The 18,117-nt window shown below is 40.5% G+C and overlaps 1 protein-coding gene across 1 annotated transcript; it reads left to right on the top strand.

Moving 5' to 3' along the window:
- The first annotated feature begins 5,392 nt into the window (after window positions 1–5,392).
- Window positions 5,393–12,662, top strand: LOC138890001 (uncharacterized). The gene is made up of 6 exons (XM_070173351.1): window positions 5,393–5,789; window positions 6,099–6,265; window positions 7,387–7,479; window positions 8,264–8,347; window positions 8,443–8,758; window positions 12,595–12,662. The coding sequence occupies exons 1-6, from the start codon at window positions 5,393–5,395 to the stop codon at window positions 12,660–12,662; spliced, it is 1,125 nt and encodes a 374-aa protein (XP_070029452.1).
- Window positions 12,663–18,117: the final 5,455 nt, after the last annotated feature.

The raw sequence follows: 18,117 nt of genomic DNA, 5'->3' as shown, positions 1-18,117 counted from the left end.
CGAACCAAAACACGATTACTCATTCGCCCACAAACCCAAATATATAATTTGTTTTGAAATCGGACCTCAAATTTAGGTCCAAATCCCCAAAAATCGAAAATCCTAAGTTCTACCCAAAACGCCCAATTTCCCCCATGAAAACCCTTGTTTTTGAATTGAAATTATGTGAAAAGATGTTATAGATTAAAGAAAATGAGTTTAAAATGACTTACAATCAATTTAGAGAAGACCTTTTCTTTGGAAAATCGCCCAAGAGAGCTTAGGGTTTGAGGGAGTTTCAAAAATGAAGGATTTTCGGCTAAGTTATGATTTAGCAGGTCTCAGATGTCGCAATTGCGACCAGGGTTCGCAATTGTGAACCCCTTCAGGACCTGTTGTCTTTGCAAATGCATAGAAATTGTCACATTTGCGACCAAGGAAAAATTCGGACACCTTCGCATTTGAGAGGGACTTGTCGCATTTGCGACCAAGGCCTACCCAGGCTTGGTTCGCATTTGCGACACCGGGGTCGCAATTTCCAAGCGTGTCCTCTTCGCAATTGCGAAGCATGATCTCCCAATTACGAGATTAGAGGCCTGAGCAAAAATACCAGATACCAGCACTCGCTCCTAAGTCCAATTTCACTTCGTGGCTTATCAAAAACTCAGTCGAGCCCTCGGTGCTCCAAACCAAACATACACGCGAGTCCAAAAAACATTATACGGACTTACTCGTGCAGTCAAATCATCAAAATAACATCAACAACAATGAATTAAACCTCAAATTTATGAAATCACTCAAGAACATCAAAATTACTATTTTCTCAACTATAGGTCTGTTTTATACCAAACTAACTCCGATCTTTACCAAATTTTACAGATTCACTTAATTATTATTTCAAACTTGTACCGAGCTCCGAAACCAAGATATAGGTCCGATAACATCAAAAATTACATCAAGTCACTTCTAAAAACCTTTATATTTTTCATAAAATAATTTTCTTTAAAATTTCATTTCTCGGGCTTGGGACCTCGGAATTCGAATCCGGGCATATTCCCAAGTCCCAAATTTTACTACGAACCCTACGAGACCATCGGATCACGGGTCTGGGTCTGTTTACCAAGAATGTTAACCCAAGTCAACTTTATTTAATTTTAAAAGCTAATTTCCTTATTTCACTTAATTTTCACATAAAAGCTTTTCGGAAACGCGCCCGGACTTCGCATGCAAATCGAGGTGAGACAAAAAAAGGTTTTTAGGGCCTAGGAACACAGAATTTACTTTCAAAACAAATGACGACCTTTTGGGTCATCAAATCAACACTTGTGAGTGCGCAAACGCAGAGGAAGCTTCGCAAAAGCGAGAGAGGGCCTGGAAAGGCAGGTCCATAGGAGCGGAGGAACTCTTGCAGAAGCGAGGCCGCAGGTGCGAAGGGACAGTGTGCAGTGTAGCTTTGCAGATGCGGCGCTTGGACCGCAAAAGTGGAACCGCAAGTGTAGTGATCCGCATAAGCGAAAGAAGCTAGGCAGAATGTTAAATTACGTGATTTTGCTCATTTTGGACTTTGCAAACTCGGTCTAAGGCGATTTGTGAGTGGATTTTTGAGGGTTTTCTTGAGCTAAGTCACTTGTAATCATTTTTGTTCAATAATTTTGTTTCCTGATTGAATTTCCAACCTAGTTTGTGTGTTTCTAAGGTGGAATTTAGGAATTTGATGCTAGGTATTGGAGAGTTTAATTTGGGGATTAGAGTGGTGATTTTATATCGGAACTTGGTAAATTTTATATGGTTAGACTCATGGTTGAATAAGCTTCCAGTTTTTGTGACTTTTATTGTATTTCGAGACGTGGGCTCGGGGGTTGACTTTTGAGTTGACTTTTTGACCTTTGCTTAAGAATTTAGATTTTTCTTATGGAATTGATTCATTTAGCTCGTGTTGATTGTATCAAATTATTTATGGATATATTCGAGGCTTTCGAAGGCCGATTTACGATGAAAGAGCTTATTAGAGTAAAGATTTGTACGGTTTGAGGTAAGTAACAATTCTAAACTTGGTTCTGAGGGGATAAAACCGCGAATTACGTGTTATGTAATTGGTTGTTGAGGTGACGCACATGCTAGGTGACGGGCGTGTGGAAGTGCATCGTGTTAATTATGACTTAGTCGATTTCATAGGGCTGTGTAGTTATCTGAATATTATTGTTATACTTTATGTGTTAGAGCACCTGAGCATTGAATTTTGTTAGAAATCATGCTTAGGCTATATGTTAGTACTGTTGGGACCCACAGAGGTTACATTACATGTGAATCTAATTGCTTAATTTGAAATCACGCACTCAGTCACAGTTATTATTTGCATATCATATCTCAGTCTCTGTGTCATTCATTTATAGATTATATCATCATTGTTTGGGCTTATTATCATGATTCTTGTGAGCTCGAGAGACTAGAGAGATTGATGACTAAGTGAGGTCGAGGGCCTAATTATGAGGATTATGGGATTACGCTGCATGCCGCAACGTGTTTATTTAATTCATTATATGATTGGCTTATTATAGCGCTTGGGCTAGAATCGCCCCTCCAGAGTCTTCACACCCACAGTGAGCGCAGGTACCTACCGAGTGCCAAGCGCGAGTGCCGAGCGATTGTGAGGAATGAGTGGCTACGAGGATGGAGTGATTGTGAGAAATGAGTGACTAATACTCTGAGAGTATTCACATGATTTCATCATTGTTTGTTTTTCAGTTGGCATATATAACATTTATGTAGTTACTGAGATGTGCCATATCTTATTTTTATTGAACTTGATATGATTTAACTATTTTTGGCTTTAACTATCGAACTTGAAAGCATGATTACTATCATGTTATGTAAATTTGTAATTTAACTTTACCCGTGAAGTTTGTCACTACTTTCAGTCCAACCGTTAGTCTTGTTACTTACTGAGTTAGTTGTACTCATGCTACTCCCAGCACTTTGTGTGCAGATCCAGGTGCTTTCGAACACGGTGGGTGTTAATTATCTGAGCGCTTAGTCATTCAGAGATTTTGAGGTAGCTGCTAGACGTCCCAAAGACCTTGACTCTCCTCCCCTATCCCTCAGTCTTATTTATTTAGTTTGAGTTTGTCATACATAATATTTTAGACTTATGTTGTATAGACGCTCATGTACTTAGTGACACTCTGGTTTTGGGAATTTCCATTTTGAGTTTTTGATCTTCTATCTAGTTTATGAGAGCTTTAATTATTTAAACTTGTTTTAGTTCATTTTTTATTTAAAAGTTTTGAGGTGTCGGCTTGCCTAGTACCATGTTAGGCGCCATCACGACAAGCTAAGTTATGGGCCGTGACAAGTTGGTATTAGAGCCTAGGTTACATAGGTCTCATGAGTCATCAGTAGGTTTAGTTGAATCTTGCAGATCGGTATAGAGATGTTTGTACTTATCTTCGAGAGGCTGCCGAACCATTAGGAAAACATCACATTCTTGTATTCTTGTCATGCTGATTTGTTAATATCGGGAACTAAATTTTTGTTATTCTATCCTCACACAGATGATGAGGACACATGCTACCGGACGAGACAGATAGCCACCAGTACCACCAGCTAGGGCCACGAGAGGCCAAGGTCGCAATAGGGGTCGCGGTAGGGGTCGCGGTAGGGAACGAGGTGTAGCTCGTACAGCAGCTAGAGTAGCTCCTGCAAATCTACCAGTTACTCTAACTTAGGAGCAGGTTCCAAATGTGGTTAAGCCAGTAGGGCCAGCTCAGGCACCAGTTGTGCCCATTATGATTCTAGGCCTTCAAGAGGCTTTGGCCCACATATTGACTATGTGCACTAGCGTTGCTCAGGCAGTATCTGTTCAGACCACGCCAAACATTTCTCAAGTCAGGGGAGGTACTCAAACTCCTACCGCCCGTACTCCAGAGCAGGTGATGCAGGGACTTCAGACACTTAGGGTACTACCTGCCCCACCGGTTGTAGCTGCCTAGGCCCAGGTAGGTCCCGTTATGAGTGATGATGAGTAGAGAGACTTGAGAGATTTGGGAGACTCCAGCCTCCATCATTTAGTAGGGTTGAATCAGAGGATGCCCAGGACTTTTTAGATATGTGCCAGTGGATTTTTTGTACGACGGATATTTTGGAGACCAGTAAGGTCTCGTTTACTACTTTCAGTTTACGGGGACTGCCTTCAGATGGTAGGAGGCCTATGAGAGGAGATGGCCAGTCGGTGCTGCACCACTTTCATGGCATGAGTTGCCCATTCTTTTCTTGGAGAAGTTTGTACCATCAACCTGTAGAGAGGAGCTACATAAGTAATTCGAGTAGCTACAACAGGATGGCCTGATGGTGGACCAGTATGAGATGAGATTTTCAGAGTTGGCTCATCATGAAGTTTGGTTGGTTACCATCGAGAGGGAGAGGATTAGGAGGTTCATTGATGGCCTCACCTATCAGTGCAATTTTATATGACTTAGGAAAGTGTATCTGGTGCTTGGTTTGACGAGGTGGTTGATATTTCTCGGTGGTTTGAGATGGTCCGTAGTCAGGAGCATGAGGAGAGGGAGGCCAAGAGGCCTTGTGGATAGGGTGGTTTTAACGGTATTCCTTTTGGGGGTCAGTTCCACCACAGCAAGGGTCGTCCTTATAGGCATGCTCAGATGGCTTGCCTAGTTTATTGTGGTGCATCATCCAGCCATGGTTCATACAGTGCTCATCAGGGTCGGTCATCTCTCAGTGCCCTTCCAACTTGGATTTCATCACATGCTTCATCGGTTCAGGGCTCATCTGTGCCAGGTCCTTCTAGCAATTACTCTAGTATTCGAGGTGTGATTCAGTCGCCACCACTACTACCAAGGAGTTGCTTCAAGTTTGGGAACATGTGCAGATAGTGTCCTCGTCGCCCAGGAGATCCAGTTCAGCAGAGGAGTCAGGCCACGACTTCAGCACTGGTTACTTCACCACCCACCTAGCCAGCTCGGGTAGGGATCAAACAGCTAGGAGTCGCCCTAGAGGGGGAGGCCGATCAGGTGGTGGTCAGTTCCAATTATATGTTATTCTTATCATACCAAATGTCGTTGCTTTAGCTGCAATGATCACATGTATTGACTCAACAGAGATGCTTCCACATTATTTGACCTTGGTTCTACTTATTCCTATGTATCATCCTATTTTACTCGTTATTTTTATATTCCCCGTGAGTCCTAGTTTCACCTATTCATGTATCTACACCGGTGGGCGATACTATTATTATAGACCATGTATATTGGTCGTGTGGAGTGACTATTGGGGATTGGAGACTAGAGTTGATCTCTTATTGCTTAGTATAACTGATTTCAGCGTGATCTTGGGTATGGATTGTTTGTCTCCATGTCATGCTATTCTGGATTGTCATGCTAAGATCATGACATTGGCGATGTCGGCGTTGCCAAGGATCGAGTGGAGAGGTTCTCTAGATTATGTCCCTAGCAGGGTGATTTCTTATTTGAAGGCCCAACTGATGGTTGGGAAGGGATGTCTGTCTTATTTGGACTTTGTGAGGTATGTTAGTATTGATAGTCCTACTATTGATTATGTTCCGATGATGCAAGACTTTCTGGATGTGTTTCTTGCAGACCTGTCGGGCATGCTGCCCGACAAAGATATTGACTTGGTGTCGAGCACTCAGCCCATTTCTATCCCTCTATATCGTATGGCACCACTTGAGTTGAAGGAATGGAAAGAGCAGCTTCAGAAAATTCTTGATAAGGGGTTTATTAGGCCTAGTGTGTCTCCTTGGGATGCACCGGTTCTGTTTGTGAAGAAGAAGGATGGTACTATGTGGATGTGCACTGACTATATGTAGTTGAACAAAGTTACAATCAAGAACAAGTATCATCTACCGCGTATTGATGATCTATTTTACCAGCTTTAGGGAGCGAGGGTGTTCTGCAAGATTGATTTGAGGTATGGGTATAACCAGTTGAAGATTTAGGACTCAAATATTCTAAAGATGGCATTTAGGACCCATTATTGTCACTATAAGTTCCTTATGATGTCTTTTGGGCTGACCAACACCCCAGAAACATTCATGCACTTGATGAACAGTGTATTTCAACCATATCTCAACTTGTTTGTCATAGTATTCATTGATGATATCCTGGTGTACTCACGTAGCAAGGAGGAACATGCCCAGCATTTGAGGATTGTACTACAGCGGCTAAGGGATGAGAAGCTTTATGCTAGGTTCTCCAAGTGTGAGTTTTGGCTTAGTTCGGTGGCGTTCTTGGGGCACGTGGTGTCCAGTAAGGTACTTAAGGTGGATCCAAAGAAGATAGATGCATTTCAAAATTGGCTTAGACCATCTTCAGCTGCTGAGATTTGAAGCTTTCTCAGCTTCGCTAGTTATCACCATCGCTTTGTGGAGGTTTCTCGTCTATTGAAACGCCTTTGACCAAATTGACTCAAAAGGGTGCTCCATTCAGGTGGTTGGAAGAGTGTGAGGAAAGCTTTCAGAAGCTCAAGACTGCCTTGACCACAGCTCCAGTTCTAGTTTTGCATTCAGTTTTTGTCTCTTATATAGTGTATTGTGATGCTTCTCGGATCGAAATCTTGACATACCTCCGGTCAGATGAATGGAGGACCGACCAACCCGGGTTTTCACGAGCGTTGGTGGGTTTTGGAGTGCCTGTCAAGGCCGCCAGCACATACCCCGGGGTGATCATCACCACCTGCACCTCACATCTCGGCACAGTGGAATGTGTAACCCGCTTGCTGCATTCCGCTCAAGGCCTCTTCGATCTACTTGACAACTTCACCAACGCTTCTGGTCTCAAGACGAAAAGCAAATTATTGATATCAGGAAAAAACATCCTACGCATGCTAATTTCCAGTCTGGGTCTCGAAGAAGGGACCAAAACATATTTGCCGATTTAGGAGGGTAGAGTGATTGTTTATGCTTCACGTCAGTTGAAGCCTCATGAGAAAAACTACCCTGTACATGATTTGGAGTTGGCTTCCATCATTCATTCATTCAAGAGTTGGAGGCATTATCTCTACGGTGTGTCTTGTGTGGTATTTATGGATCATCCGAGTCTCCTGCACTTGTTCAAACAAAAGGATTTAAATTTGAGACATTGGAGATGGTTGGAGCTGCTAAAGGACTATGATATCACCATTCTGTATTATCCCGCAAAGGCCAATATGGTGTTCGATGCCTTGAGTAGAAAGGCAGTGACTATGGGTAGCCTTGCATTCATTCCTGTTGGGGGGAGACCGCTTGTAGTTAATGTTAAGGCCTTAGCCAACCAGTTCGTGAGATTAGATATTTCGAAGCCCAACCGAGTTCTAGCTTGTGTGATTTCTCGGTCATTCTTATATGATCACATTAGAGAGCGTTAGTATGATGACCCTCATTTTCTTGTCCTTAAGGATATGGTTCATCACGGTGATGCCGAAGATGTTACTATTGGGGATGATGGGGTTTTGAGGATACAGGGTCAGATTTGTGTGCCTAATGTAGATGTACCATGTGAGTTGATTCTTGAGGAGGACCATAGTTTGCGGTATTCTATTCATCCGGGTGCCACCAAGATGTATCAGGACTTGCGGCAGCACTATTGGTGGAGGAGGATAAAGAAGGATATAGTGGAGTTTGTAGCTCGATGCCTAAATTGTCACCAGGTAAAGTATGAGCATTGGAGACCGGGCAGATTGCTTCATAGGCTTAAGATTCCGAAATGAAAATAGGAGCATATCACCATGGATTTTTTAGTTGAGCTCCCATGGACTTCGAGGAAGTTTGACGTTATTTGGGTAATTGTGGATCGGCTGACCAAGTCTACACACTTCATTCTAGTTGGAACAACTTATTCTTTAGAGCAGTTGGCTGAGATTTACATCCACGAGATTGTTTGCCTTCACGGTATGCCGGTGTCCATCATTTCAGATCGGGGCACGAAGTTTACATCACAATTTTGGAGAGCCGTACAGCGGGATTTGGTCACACAGGTTGAGCTGAGTACAACATTTCACCCTTATATGGACGGGCAGTCCGAGTGCACTATTCAGATATTGGAGGATATGTTATGCGCCTGTGTCATAGATTTCGGGGGTTCTTAGGATCAGTTTTTGTCACTAGAAGAGTTTGCCTATAAACAGCTACCAGTCGAGCATTCAGATAGCTCCATATGAGGCTTCGTATGGGAGGCAATGTCGGTCTCTTGTGGGATGGTTTGATCTAGGTAAGGCTAGGCTATTAGGTACTGACTTGGTTCATGATACTTTGGACATGGTTAAATTGATTCAGGATCGACTTCGCGCAGTACAGTCTAGACAGAAGAGATACGCCGATCAGAAGGTTCGTGATGTTGCTTACATGGTTGGGGAGAAGGTACTGCTCAAGGTTTCACCCATGAATGGTGTTAAAATATAAGGAAGAAGGATAAATTGAGCCCTCGGTATATTAGGTTGTTTGAGGTGCTTTAGTGGATTGGAGAGGTGGCTTACAAGCTTTCCTTACCGCCTAGTCTGTCGGGTGTTCATCAAGTGTTTTATGTTTCAATGCTCCGAAAGTATGTTGGTGATCCGTCTCAAGTTTTGGATTTCAGCACGGTTCAGTTGGATGGTGATTTGACTTATGATGTGGATCCGGTGGCCATTTTAGGTCGGCAGGTTAGAAAGTTGAGATCCAAGGACAATGCTTCAGTGAAGGTGCAATGGAGAGGTCAGCCAATTGAGGAGGCTACTTGGAAGACCGAGCGGGAGATGCGGAGGAGATATCCACACCAATTTGAGACTCCATGTATGTTTCTAGACCCGTTCGAGGACGGATGTTTATTTAAGAGGGGGGATGTAATGACCCGGTAGGTCGTTTTGAGTGTTATAGCCTCGTTTCCCCATTTAATGCTCATTGAATGCTTATTAGTTGCTATGTGACTTGTCTAGGCAGTTGGTTTGGATCTAGGGATGTTTTGAAATGAGTTGAGACACCTAGTCTCAAGGTTGGAAAGCTTAAGTTGAAAAGGTTGACTGGATGATGATTTATGTGAAAATGACTTCGGAATGAAGTTTTGAAGGTTCTGTTAGCTCCGTTGGGTGATTTTGGACATAGGAGTGTGTCCGATTAGTGATTTGGAAGTCCATAGTTGATTTAGGCTTGAAATAGAGAAAGTTGGAAAATTAAAAGTTTTGGAAATCGAGACATTTGATTGAAAGTTGACTTTGTGGTTACCGGGTACAGATTTTGGTTTCGGCAGTTGGAGTAGGTCTATTGTGTCATTTATGACTTGTATGAAAAATTTGAGGTCAAAATTGGACTTGAATTGATAGGTTTCGGCACTGAACGTCGAAGTTGGAAGTTCAACGTTCATTAGGCTTGAATCGATGCGCGATTCGTGATTTTAGCATTGTTTGATGTGATTTGACGCTTCGAACGAGTTTGTATGATCATTTATGACTTGATGGTATGTTTAGTTGAGGTCCCGAGGGACTCGGGTGGATTCCGGATGGTTAATGGAAGAAAGTTTTGACTTGAAGCATTACTGGAAATTCGCCTTCTGGTGTGGTCGCACCTATGAGGGGATTGGCCGCAGGTGCGATGCTGCAGGTACGGCTGGAGAGGCGCAGAAGTGAGGGTGTATTGAGATGGGGAATTCTGCAAGTGCGAAGGGAATTTCCACACCTGCGAGTGAGCAGACGCGAAGGAAGCTTCGCAGAAGTGAGAGAGGGCCTGGTGAGGCAGGTCCGAAGGAACGGAGGAATACTTGCAAAAGCGAGGCCGCAGTTGTAATAGCCGCAGGTGCGAAGGGAGTGTGATGGTTCTTGGACCGCAAAGGCGGAACCGTACGTGCGGTTAAATGATCCGCAGAAGCGAAAGCAGCTGGTAGAATGTTAAATTCGAGGTTCGTGATTTTGCTTAATTTGGACTTTGCAAACTCGGTCTAAGGTAATTGTTTAGAGTATTTTTGAGGGGTTTCTTTAGGTAAGTCGCTTGTAATCATTTTTATTCAATAATCTTTTTCCCCATTGAATTTCCCACCTAGTTTGTGTGTTTTTGAGGTGGAATTTCGGAGTTTGAGGCTAGGGATTTGGAGATTTTAATTTGGGGATTTGAGTGGTGATTTGGTATCAGAATTTGGAGAGTTTAAGAATTTACTGTTTTCTTATGGGATTGATTCCTTTAGCTCGTGTTCATTTTATTGAATTGTTTGTTAGTAGATTCGAGGCATTCGGAGGCCAATTCGAGAGGCAAGGTCTTATTAGTGTAGGGATTTGCACGGTTTGAGGTAAGTTACAGTTTTAAACTTGGTTTTGAGGGTATGAAACGCAAATTAAGTGTTATGTGATTGGTGTAGAGGTGACGCACATGCTAGGTGACGGGCGTGTGGTGTGCACCATGTTAATTATGACTTAGTCGATTTCATGGGGTTGTGTAGTCACCTTCTAAATATTATTATTGTTCTTTATGTTTTAGAGCACCTGAGCTGTGAAATTTTGTTAGAAATCATGCTTAGGCTATATATTGGTACTGTTGGGACCCATAGAGGTCGGATTACATGTTGAATTTAATTTCTTAATTTGAAATCACGCACTCAGTCATAGTTATTATTTGCATATCATATCTCACTCTCTGCTGTCATTCATTTATACATTATATCATTGTTGATTGGGCTTATTATAATGATTCTTGTGATCCCAAGAGACTGGAGAGATTGATGACTCAGTGGGGTCGGGGCTTGATTGTGAGGATATTATGGGATCGGGTTGCATGCCCCATCATGTTTATTATTCATGCCATGATTGGCTTATTATAGAGCTTGGGCTAGAATCACCCATCCGGAGTCTGGACACCCACAGTGAGCGCAGGTACCTACCGAGTGTCGAGCGCGAGTGACGAGCAATTGTGAGGAATGAGTGGCTGCGAGGATGGAGTGATTATGAGGAATGAGTTACTGATATTCTGAGAGTATGTACATGATTTCATCATTATTTGTACATCAATTGGCATATATAACTGTCACGTAGTTACAAAGATGTGCCATATCCTATTTCAATTGAACAGTACCCGTGAAGCTCGTCACTACTTTCAGTCCAATTGTTAGTCTTGTTACTTACTGAGTTGGTTGTACTCACGCTACACCCTGCACTTTGTGTGCAGATCCAGGTGTTACCAGACACGTGGGTGCTGATTATCTGAGTAGCTTAGTCATTCAGAGATTTCGCGGTTGCTGCCCGGTGTCCGCAGACCTTGACTCTCCTCCCCTATCCTTCAATCTTTTTTGTTTAGTTTCAGTTTTTCATAGACAGTATTTCAGACTTGTATTGTATAGACGCTCATGTACTCAGTGACACCCTGGTTTTGGGAATTTCCGTATTGAATTTTGATCTTCTATTCAGTTTATAATAGTTTTAATTATTTAAACCTATTTTAGTTCATTTTTAATTTAAAAGTGTTGGAAAAGTTTTGAGGTGTAGGCTTGCCTAGTACTATGTTAGGCGCCATCACAACAGGCTAAGTTTTGGGTCTTGACTCATTATCCCATACCCTGTTGAGTTGTTGGTAACATAAAAGTTTTAAATAAAAGAATTATTAACATGTTTTATTTTATGTGACTCCTAAGATAGAACTTGTTATCTCACTCGGTGCTTTGGAATTTTTAATGATTATACATTTTACTTTAATTGGGTTCTCAAATTAAACTCACTACCCTATTTGAGGTTTTACTTTACGTGAAATTGTTATCATGCCTTACTTTAACAAATTCTATATTTAATTCGTTAACTTATCTGATACTCCCTCTGTTTTAATTTATGGGAACATGTTTGACTGGGTATGGAGTTTAAGAAAAATGAAAACTTTTGAAATTTGTAGTCAAAAACAAGTCAAAAAAAGGTCAAGAGTATTTGTGTGGTTATAAAAGCTTCTCATTAAGGGTAGAATTGGAAGTTTAAGCTAAATTATTTCCAAATTTAGAAAGGATTCATTCTTTTTGGAGAGGCACAAAAAGAAAATAGGTTCACATAAACTGGAACGGATGGAGCATTTTTCTTAATTTAAAAATACTTTTTTACTTTACCTTATTGATTTCTAAACTAAACTCTTTCGATACTCTATTTTGTATAAATTGTACTTTATTTTAATTTATTTCTTATCTAAAATAAACTTATTCTCTCATTTAATGCCTTACTTTATTCAAGATTATTATGCCTTATTGTATTCAGATAAACCTCTCAAACATTTTATTTGGCATTTGATAGGGGTACAATGTCCATGGTAGCACATGGGCTTTACCATACGAAGGTGATTGATAATATGGGCACGAGGTTCCATGCGTGTAAGATTCAGAATTATGACTTATGATTTGGGGTTACGAGGTGTGGTGCCTCGGGGTAATTCTCGTTGTAAGTCATTTGTTGAGAACGATTTGATTACTTGGATTTCATCTGTTTTCCTAATTTGAGTTCATTCATATTTCATCTATGTTCTGATTATGATGCTGCTTTATTACACATTTACTTCTTGTTTCCAATTTTGTTTCTATCGTTTCTTTGTTGGCTTTATATTACTAATCTTTACAATGTTAGCCTTACATTAACGTTTTTTTTTCATTAGTAGCTTTATGTTAATATCTTGTACAGGTTTTATGTCTAGTGAGTGTCACGACTTATCTCGTGACTACTCCACTGAAGTTAGTCTTGATACTTAATGGGTACCGCTGCAGTGTACTCATGCTACACTTCTATATATTTTTGTGCAGATCTAGGTACTTCTAATCGTGTTGGTTCTTGAGAGTTGTGTCTACGCAGTTGGAGACTTCAAGGTATACCTGCTTGACGTTCATAGGCCTTGGGTCACCTTTGGATATTATCTTTACTGTTGTTTATCTTCATTTCAGAACAGTATTGTATTTAGAAATTCTGGCGTATGTCACTAGAGCTTATGACTCTATACTACCAGTTCTGGGGATTGTATAACATTTTTTTAGTTTTAGTTATGTTATCCCATTTATCAGTTTAAGTTTTATATAGTTAAGATGGTTATCTCTATTAGATCTCCTCATGTGTTTGGCTTACCTTGTCTTAGAGGCTAGGTGCCATCACGATTCTTAAGGTGGGATTTTGGGTTGTGACAAGTTGGTATCAGAGCTCTAGGTTCATATGTTCTATGAGTCATAAACAATTTTAGTAGAGTCTTGTGGATCGGTACAGAGACGTCTGTACTTATCTTCGATAGGCTACTGAACTATTAGAAAACTCCACTTCTTTCATTCATTATCATGCGGCATTGATTCAGCTTGAAGTACATATCTTATATTCCCTTGTATCCACTCGTATACCATGTTGCGCACTCGATATCAGCCATGCACCGACAATTTGTGATGTTGTGGATAGGATACGATGGGGGGCATGGACGCTTGAACAATGTCTCAACGTGTTGTCCCGATTGAGTACGGGGATATATTGATGGATCTTTCAGTTGTTCATGTGTGGGGTGCAGTGGGTTCTAGTATTTGGTTAGTTTTGTACGAGCTTAGGAAGGTTGCTATTGTGGATTATCGGATGTTAGGTCCTATGACTTCGCACCAAGTGGGGAGTCTACTATCATCGATCAGTTTGCATGGTCATGTGTCATATCAGTTTTGGTCTGAGGTATATATGTGGTATTGAAGGATTTCCCGGAATTGTATATGGCAGAAATCTAAGACTTAGATGGGATAGTGCTGACACTATGGTATTTCTGTATCATTATTAATTTTACATGTCAGTATCAGAAAGGCTATAGAAATAGCTTCAGATTCACTGAAGGTCTCTTTAGAGTCGGTATCTCTCGATTGCGACATTATTGGGTGCTTTAGTGGAAACACAACAATTTATGGGTTTTCAGACGACGCGGTTCGTGGTTGGATCTCTTGCGGTGTGCTTTGGTTTAGGATCATAGTGTACTAGCAAGGAGAAGTGTTAACTTGTAGGCAAGTCGAGGAGAATTCAAAAGAATGGGTCAACTTGGTGATGTTGGGTCATGATAGTAATAAAGTAATTGGTTCCTTTGGTGTGGTGATGCATTATTGCTGCTTTATGGCAATACCCTTGGGTTAGACGGCTTGCGTGACTTGGTTGAGTTGGCGAAATTCAATTCTAATGGCTTGGTTATGTGAGGATAGGTTTTGAAGAGTTCTTGATAGTGTCGACCACTACTTGAGTCGGATGTCTGCTGCTGGAGTAAGGAACATGTTGTGCGTTATGATTTTTCTCCTATATGGGTCCACAATTTATAGATTTCAGATGTTTAGCAAAAAATGATAGCAATATTTGGTACCACCTGAGAAGGGTGCGCACTCTAGAAGGCGCACTGTGTTTCGACTTGCAGATGCCTGACTGGTATTACAGTAATCGCCTAGTTGATCAACTGCTGATGTTTAGATTTTGCTATGTGGGACGAAGGAATTATGGAAACATTTCTTGTGGACTGGTCATGTATGATGAATGTGTTAGTCATTTGAGTAGTGTAGTGGGGATCAGATATAGAGAATATGGTATTCTAAGGATTTGAAGACTAAGAAGATTCTTAGAGGCAGCTTATTCCATGGTTGTGGATGATGAAGGTATGATAAGAGGTTGGAATGATGATATGTCTATAGATATGTTATTGTGGGCTTTTCAGATGCTATCTACCTATTTTAGAAGGATTAGAATTGATTTGGAGGCTATTGGTAAGCCTAATGAGAATGTGTATTGTATATCGAGTCGGATTTGTTTACCCGGCACAGCTGATGTTATTGGTGGTATCATCTAGATGATCTTATTCATGTTCTGATGTGTTCCATATGTTACTCTCTTATGCTACATTAAGTTGTGAGACTGTTGACTATTTGCACACATGATGCGGTACTTTTTGGGCTTTGTAATGGAATTCGAGCGAGATAACTCCTAGGGTGTTGAATGGTTGATTGCGCATTGGTTTATGGTCTTCTTGTTTGTGGTATATAGATAGTGATATCTATTTCTCCATGGTTATGGTCATGCGCCTCGCGTGTTTGTTGAATATTACGCATATGGTTATTGATTGTAAGACTCATGCCTCGAGGTATTCCATGTGGACAGTGTTTAGATCGGGTCACGCATCGCAATGGGATTATATTGGGATATGATCCTTCGTGTTCATTTTGTGAGTTTTGTTTCTCCATTGTGAGATGGCTTCATACCATTATGCTCCGTGGTGGTATCTATTAAGCCACGGACGGTTCTCTCATTTGATTCTCTTTCCACAATTTGGGTACATCCGAGTTGTTGCTTGTTTGGTGCATGAATTGCATGATGTGTGGCTCTAAATAGGATTGGTGGGCCATGTTGGGAGTAGTTTGTATTGGATGGGGTGAAGTTATTTGACCTAGAATGAGTGTTATCGGACTTTATTAAGGTATGTTGGAAGGATACTGTTACTAGCCGGCTTAGATTTTTTGTTATGTTTCTTGTCGGGCAAAAGAGCTCCACGACTTGTTGATCTGATGAGTGGTTATGAGTTTAGGCATGTTTCCTCCATCATTAGCAGTGTACAAGGTTTAGAATAAGATTTTATTTGATATGATATTTGTTAGCGGTACCGGACTTATCATTGAGTAGCTATTGTGGTCGGAAGCTATTGCTATGAGTATCTTAGTTATGTGGTATATCATGTGATTACATTGTGGGTTACGGGTATGGCTTGATTTGGCTTGTTCATACTTATACATTGTATATATGTGAGAATCGGGTCTTGTAATGGATTTTGGATATTGGAAATTTGACTCTAAGGTTATGGGCTAAGGTTGAAGTAAGGATCTTCGGCTAGGTTGTGTTGTCAGGATTATATGGATTGGGGTGACGTGGGATCACCCACGGGTATGTGCACGAGGAGGTTATATGGTGATTTGATGGCTTTGGAACGACTCTTGGCACATTCGAGGACGAACGCATGTTTAAGTGGGGGAGGATGTAACAACCCGGCAAGTGGTGTTGAGCTTTAGCATTCTATTTGGTGGTTTGAGACATTGATTAGCTTCATATTATGTAGTATGACTTGCAGTATGATTGGTTTCATTTTTTTAGCGGATCAGGATTGACTTGGAAGAATGATTCTTGTTTTAGAAGCTTTAAGTTAGAAGAGTCGACCAAGGTTTGACTTTTGGGTAAATGGACTCGAAATTGGGTTTTGATTATTCCGATAGGTTCGTATTATGATTTTGGACTTGTACATATGTTCGGATTTGGTTTCGGAGGTTCCTATAAGAATTCGACACTATTTGTCGAAAGTCGACAATTTGAAGAACTTAAGAGTTCATAAGTTTAATCAAGAGTTGACTTTGATGTTATTGAAATCTAATTGGTGTTCCGAGAATTTTTTATATAATTGAACTGAAATTGTGTGCAATGTTTGAAAGCAATCTGAAGTGTTTAAGTGTGATTTGGATACTCTATTGAAAGAATGAAGATTTAATAACTTAAGAGAAATTCTATTTTGTTAGAGCCTCGATTCTTTTTTGTGATGTTCCTGTAGGTGGTTTGACGTTTTGGATAAGTTTGGATGATGTATTTGTACTTGTTAGTGTGAGCACGTGATTTTTGCCCTATATATGAATAATTGCCAAAATTCCAACAAAATAATTTTTTCTTTATTTTTACAATTCTTGTGAATTTTGGTGGCATTTCGTGTTAATTATTGGCATCTTATTTGTACATGTTAATTCATATAAAACACAAAGAGTATGCATTTGCATTTAGGTTTTAATTTTTATATTTAGTATCGATTAAGGGATAATTTGTTTTGAAGAAAGCATGAAAATCACAAAAATAGTTCACTTTTGTATTTTTAATGATTTTTATTGTGAATTTGTCACGAAATAGTTTTTGAACAATTTTAGGAATTAATTAGTCTTTGTTTTAAAACAATTAGGATTTCATGTTAGTTTTACATCTTTATAAAAATTATAAAAAATTATTATAAAAATTGTAAAAGCAAGAAAAGAAAATAAAAAGAAAATATGATTAGAAATTGGGTCTTAATAAAAGACCCAAATTTGGGCCAAATTAAAGGAATTTCTCAGGCCCAAACGCCTCAAAATCATTGCAATTCAGTCCAGCCCAAGTCCCTACCTGGTCTGCCCCCCTTCTAAACGAAATGGTGTCGTTTCGGGGCCTCTGAATCAGGACCGTTGGATCTCATCAATCCAACGGTCCGGATCTAACTAGCTTACCTGTATTTAAGTGTCTGAAACTTCCCCCCTACCCCCATTTGCCTCGTCTTCCTTACTCCACCCTTCCCCTCAACAAACCCAAGCCTGCGCCGCCATCAAACCCCTCGCCGGCGGTGAACACAACCTACGTCGTTCACTCCGAGGTTAACACCACAGATCCCCCTCACTCTCCTCTTTCCATTGCACCCACTGGTTTACCTCGAACAAGGCCGGAACTCGTCGAATCTTAGTTTGAAGTTTTCCGGCCAAGTGACAAGTTCATCCAAATCAGTCCAAAATCACACCCCACAACCCCCGACCCTTCCTCAAAACTAATCCATGGCTATTTTCTTTCAAATCACCGTGAAACGGCCCGAATCTTACATCTAAGAATTTCTGGCCAAACCCTAAAACCAAATCCTTTTGATTTCGAACCGTAGCATCCTTAACCATGTGTTCTCTTGTAAGAACACATGGTTAGGGATGTTACGCGTCAAAAATCTGAAAGGATTCAGATGTTTCTGACTGGCCGGAGTCCCTCATGCCTTTGTGAGTTTTATTGCTTCCTTTTACTCGCATGGTTGAAGTGTTATTTACAGTTTTGTTTCATTAATTTTTCTGTTGATTTTATGATTTAATTGTATTAAGTTTAAGTTCTGTCAATTACTGTTGATTCTGAGTTTGATATTTGTTTGAATGATCGTAAGTTCATGGTTTAAGAATTAGTTTGAGTTCACTTAATATTGATCATGTTAGCCTAATATCAGTTAATTTCGTTTAGCTTGATTGAGTTGGTATAATTGAACAAAATTGGTTTTGGTCAGTCTGATTAGTTAGTTTCTGAATGCTAGTTAATTAATTTCAGTTAGTTTTAGATTGGGTTAGGGTATTGGGTATAGCTGTTAAGGATGAGGGTAGGTTCAGTGATTTTGAAAGGCTTTCAGGGGTAATC

Source organism: Nicotiana sylvestris, chromosome 4, assembly GCF_000393655.2.
Source record: "Nicotiana sylvestris chromosome 4, ASM39365v2, whole genome shotgun sequence".
In the NCBI taxonomy this organism is placed as follows: Eukaryota; Viridiplantae; Streptophyta; class Magnoliopsida; order Solanales; family Solanaceae; genus Nicotiana; species Nicotiana sylvestris.
This window is presented reverse-complemented; position numbering and strand designations above follow the sequence as displayed.

What these genes read in the sequence shown, in the direction of transcription:
- LOC138890001 (XM_070173351.1), top strand. Translation starts at nt 5,393, where the DNA reads ATGTCGGCGTTGCCAAGGATCGAGTGGAGAGGTTCTCTAGATTATGTC. An exon ending in GGCACGTGGTGTCCAGTAAG is followed by an intron (nt 6,266 to 7,386) that starts GTACTTAAGGTG and finishes CTTGTCCTTAAG; the next exon opens with GATATGGTTCATCACGGTGA. An exon ending in CTTACATGGTTGGGGAGAAG is followed by an intron (nt 8,348 to 8,442) that starts GTACTGCTCAAG and finishes GAGGTGCTTTAG; the next exon opens with TGGATTGGAGAGGTGGCTTA.